This window comes from Vombatus ursinus, unplaced genomic scaffold, assembly GCF_900497805.2.
Source record: "Vombatus ursinus unplaced genomic scaffold, bare-nosed wombat genome assembly UNPS02014778.1, whole genome shotgun sequence".
Lineage (NCBI taxonomy): Eukaryota > Metazoa > Chordata > Mammalia > Diprotodontia > Vombatidae > Vombatus > Vombatus ursinus.
The window spans coordinates 53,099,019-53,103,644 of NW_020954556.1; the positions used below are offsets into that span (position 1 = coordinate 53,099,019).

At 55.1% G+C, this 4,626-nt stretch overlaps 1 protein-coding gene across 1 annotated transcript in view; it reads right to left on the minus strand.

Moving 5' to 3' along the window:
- Positions 1-4,073, minus strand: part of PKDCC (protein kinase domain containing, cytoplasmic) — a 13,709-nt gene extending 9,636 nt beyond the window's left edge. The window contains exon 1 of the mRNA XM_027865049.1: positions 3,429-4,073. Within this exon, the coding sequence (XP_027720850.1) occupies positions 3,429-4,058 (630 nt within the window). The 5' untranslated portion in view covers positions 4,059-4,073. The remainder of the gene's footprint in view (positions 1-3,428) is intronic.
- Between the last annotated feature and the right edge of the window lie 553 nt (positions 4,074-4,626).

Sequence of the window (4,626 nt, forward strand, 5' to 3'; positions counted from 1 at the left end):
CCCCCCCCCCCCCCCCCCCCCCCCCCCCCCCCCCCCCAGGAAGCATGAAGATGGCCAGTTAAGTCACATCTTTTGTTCCTTTCCAAAAAGGAAGAGATCCAGGACCAGCAGGCAGGCAGGCACACAGATTAGGGGCAAGAGTCGATGTAGAGGACAGGCAGACCCAGAGCAGGGGGCTGAGGCCCCAGGGGTACCAGGGAGAAGGGGGGGGGGGAGAGGGACAGCCTTTGGCCCTCTGACCCTGGGCTAAAGCAGCATCTGTCACGTGGCAGGATCCCCTCCCCCCCCAGCTTCCTTCTGCAAGTGTGGCCTGGGAGATGAGAGCTGACCAGAGCTAAGCTAGTAGGGGGAAGGGGGAGAGGTGAGGAGGAAGAAAGGTGGGGAATCCCTCAGTCATTGGACCTTCCATTCCCAATCTTTCTCAGTTTTAAGGAATCAATCTTGGGGGCCTACAGGAGTCTGGGTCTTGTTCTAATGCTTACCTGCAGTGTGATCCTGGATAAGTCACTTCACCTAAATTTTAGTGGTCTCATTTGTATAGTGGGGATCATAATACTTACTATATTTTTGCCTTTCTTTGCATCCTTAGTGCTTAGCCCAGTACCTAGTACACAGTAAACATCCAATAAATATTAACTACCTCATAAGTCTACAAAAGATCTATTTTGTAAACCTTAATATTCTATAAAAAGTTTAGTTTTTATTATTTCCTGGCCCTCAGGAGTCAGCAATCAAAGATTGTTTGTAGTTTTAAATTATTAAAATTAAATAATGTAAGGGTTTAATTTAATTTCAAGATTTTAAAAAAATCTCCAGAGCCTGCCTAAGTAGATCTTTTAGGATGAGCTATTCCTGATACATCACTATGTCCAATGAGCAACCAAACTGACCCCAAAGTAGACTTGGGATGAGCCCCAAATGGACAGAGTAAAGGTCAACTCAGGAGATAGAGAGAGGAGGTTTCTGGTTGAACTTCTATGACCGATAAACCTCTCAGAGGAGGGGTTCATAACCTTTTTTGTGTCTTGGACTCCTTGGGAAGCCTGGTAAAACCTATGGAACTCTTCTCAGAAGGATATTTTTAAATAAATAAAATACATTAAATTACAAAGGCAACTAAAAGTTAGTGAAAATAAAGATGGGATTTTTTTGCCCCATCTTAGTTCACAGACTTCCCCAGAAATCTAACCAAGGATGCCCTAAAAGTACCAGTTTGAGAACCCCTTCCTAAGAGGCCGGATAAGAAATTTCCCAAAGTTTAACACCAAAGGCTAAAGAAGAACCATACAGAAATTAAGGGAGGGTTAATTTAGCTTCTTGTCATCGTGCCTGGGGTGGGGGTGGGGTGGAGAGGAGAGAAGCTCCTTAAAAAAAAAAAAAAAAGTCCTGATCTTTCCCCTTCTCCCTAATCCATCTTTGTAACAGGAAAAGAGATCAAAGCTCAAAACAAAAGTTCCTTCAACTAAAACTACGAGGGGAAAAACAACAACAATAACAACAACAACAACCACCACAACAACAACACTATGATCCACCAGGGCCAGTTGTACCTGAGGGTTTACAAAAAGATTCCCTGGAAGTTAAGGAAGTGGGACACACCCAGATGAAACAGGCCATGCACCAGAATAGAGTGCCAGCGACAACCCAACAACCGAGCCACCCGCTCGATGGACGATCAATCTGGCCACACCTCAAGGTTGGACAAAGGAAGATTTTGTTTCTAAGGCCAATGTAAAATTTAACCCATCAAGAGTTAAACTATTGCCATCAGTATCTTCCTTTCCCCCTTTTCTCTCTCCCCACACCCCTATTTGGGCTCTTTTCCCTTTCTCTCCCTTTTCAGTTTACTCCAGTACATGTGGAGCCTCCTGAGTCTCAGTAGAAAATTGGGTTGGTTGGACCCAGGGGGCCCAAGCTCTCCCCTCTTCAGACTCCAACTGGAGTTCCTGTAGAAGAGGCAGAAGATAATAGGACCTTTTGGAAGGGCATTCACTTGTGTCCCTGGGAGCTGGGCAATCACCCAGGGTGGGGATTTTCTCAGCTGGGGAAGCTGTTCCAACCCTAAACACCCCAGGAGCCAGAGATAAATAGTTCCCCTTAATTTAATTCAGCAAGCATTATGAAGCACATACTCTGTCAGTGGCTGTGGGCTGGGTGAGACGCAGGAGGATAAGGAAGGTTGCATTGAAGTTTTAGGGGGAGGCACGCCCTGGGGAAGCTGTAGATGGCATAGGGCAGCCTAAGGGAGGTTATGAGGGACTGGATGGAGTCCGTAATCAGAGGCTTCCCCTGTCTGTTTCTTACCTAGTTCCCTGTCTCTCTCCCCATTCCCTGCCCCTAGCTGGGTGTAGCAGACAAAAGACATAGGCGTGGGACTCAGATCTGGTCTTCTCTTTCTTCTGGCCACTTGGACATACAGCCAGTTATCGTTGGACTCCCAGGCTGTCTCTCCCCTCCCCCCAATTCAAGCCCTAGGAGGAGACATGAGCTGGGGGTGTTTGTTTGTACTCTTGGAGTTCTCAAAGCTCAATTCTCAGAGCACCCTGAGCTCTGGACACAAGACTCTCAGTGTTGCTGCTTCTGTCACAGTCAGACATGGGGCAGGCTTCTAAAGTCTCTAAATAAACCCTCCACAATTCCCTTAAGTCTTGGAGCTAGATGATTTCCTCTTCCCTTCACCCTCCCAAATTCCCTTAAATCATAGGGGCTCCACAGATCCACACAAGGACTGGAAATGGGGGGGGGTTTGGCTTCTCAGGCAGAAACTGAAAGTGATCTGAGGTCACTTCTGGAACTAGCCCTGGCATTGGGGCCCCCTTCTTGTTCTTCCAGATTCAATCACTGCTCCTGACACCTGACTGCTTCATAGCTCCGACAAGGTCACTCCATTAATGGAGCTGACATCCCCATCGAGATTGAGCTTTCCTTTGAAATTTTTTTGTTTACGGGTCATTCCCAGAGCTCAAGGCTCTTTGACCCTGCCTGGGGGTGGGACACACAGACTTAAATCTTTAATTCCCTGGAAACCTGGTGTAGCCTGGTACTTCCTTTACCAAGGATTTCAGAGCAGGCAAGGACTTGGTAGATCTGGACCTAAGAAGCTCATAGCTCCTGCCAGGGAGCAGGCACATAGCAACCAGGGAACAGCCCCAGGTAGGAGGCATGGCACAGCAACACTATACCCCTCCTCCAGATTCTAGCTATGCCAGGCCCACGCCTAGCTACCTGCGGCACGTTGGGGTATGTCCTTCGTTAGTAAAATGCAGCGCCTCTTGTCGGAAGTCTATTGGGCACGTGTCCCGTCCAGGACTCACAGCCCACTAGGGGTGTCCTGTCCGCAGCACGCTGCGGTGTCCCCTGCCCACAGGGTGGGTGCTCCTCCAATACCCACTGCCCACTAGGGTGCCCTGTCCCCTGAGGCCCAATACCTGTAGCACGTTGGGGTGTCGCAGCCTCTCCAGCAGCACCATCTCCTTGAGCAGCTTGTGCGCTGCCAGCCGGTAACAGCCCCGCCGAGCCCCGAATTCTCGGACGCAGCTGCCCAGGTCGTGGCCGCTGAAGTCCACGGCCTTGAGCGCTACGGCGACGCCGCCAGGCAGGCGGACCCGATACACCGCCTTGGTGTAGCCCGAGCCCACGTACTGCGCCCCGGACACGTTGCGGAGCGCGGCGCAGCCCAGGCGCGGGGGGTCAGGGGCTGGGGGCCAGCCCAGTGTGCCGTCGGGCGGGGTTCGGGCCCGGGGAACTCCAGGGGGCCGGGGACGCTGCAGGCCCGGGCCGCCTCGGGCCAGGTCCATGAGGCGCCGCCGTTCCGGTCGGCCCGCGCCGGGCCCGGGTCCTCCCCGAGTGTAGCGCTGCACCTCCTCGTAGCGCGCCCGGATCTGGCGCGCCAACTCCCCGCGGCCCCCACGACGGCCCGGGGCCGGGGCTGGGGAGGGGCCGGGGGGCTGGCCTGGCCGAGGCGGCTCCGATCCCGGCACGAAGAGCACATTGAGGACAGAGCCAAGCAGGAAGGAGGCGCAGAAGCCCGCGGCCACAGCGGCCCGCCGGCGCCGCATCACCGCTCCCGCCCCCCTCTCCTCCTGGCTCTGCTCTGCTAAGCTCCGCTTTCCCCCCGGCCCCGTTCTCGGCTCGCTCAGGCTCCGAGGCGGCTCCACTCGGCGCCCTGCCGGACCCCCGCCCAGCCCGCGCGCATGGCCCCGCCGGTCCCGGTCCAGCTCCCGGCCCCTTGCAGGCAGCGCATCAGCCTGACACTTGCCTCCCTCTTGCTCCCCCCTGCTCCCCCCGCTGCTTATAAGGCCCGAAGCTGCCCCCGCCTCCACCCCGCCCTCGCCCCCGCCTCCCTCCTCCCGGGGCCCGAGTCCGCTTCCCGGCACCGCCCCCTCCGGCCGCCCGGCCCGGCCTTCTCCCTCTGACTGACAGCGGGACCTCCGCCCCCCCCCTTCCCCGGCCTGGGAAGCGGAGCTGAGGCAGCTCTGGCCCTTCTCAGCTCTGTGGCCCCGAGACGCGGGGGACAGGGCGGAGGGCTTAGGGGAGAGAGATAGAAGGGCAGCGTATGACTCTCTGCCCGGGCAGTGAGCAGGGTCTGTGGAGTAGAGCTGGAGGGTGGATAACGGAGCAGAGGCT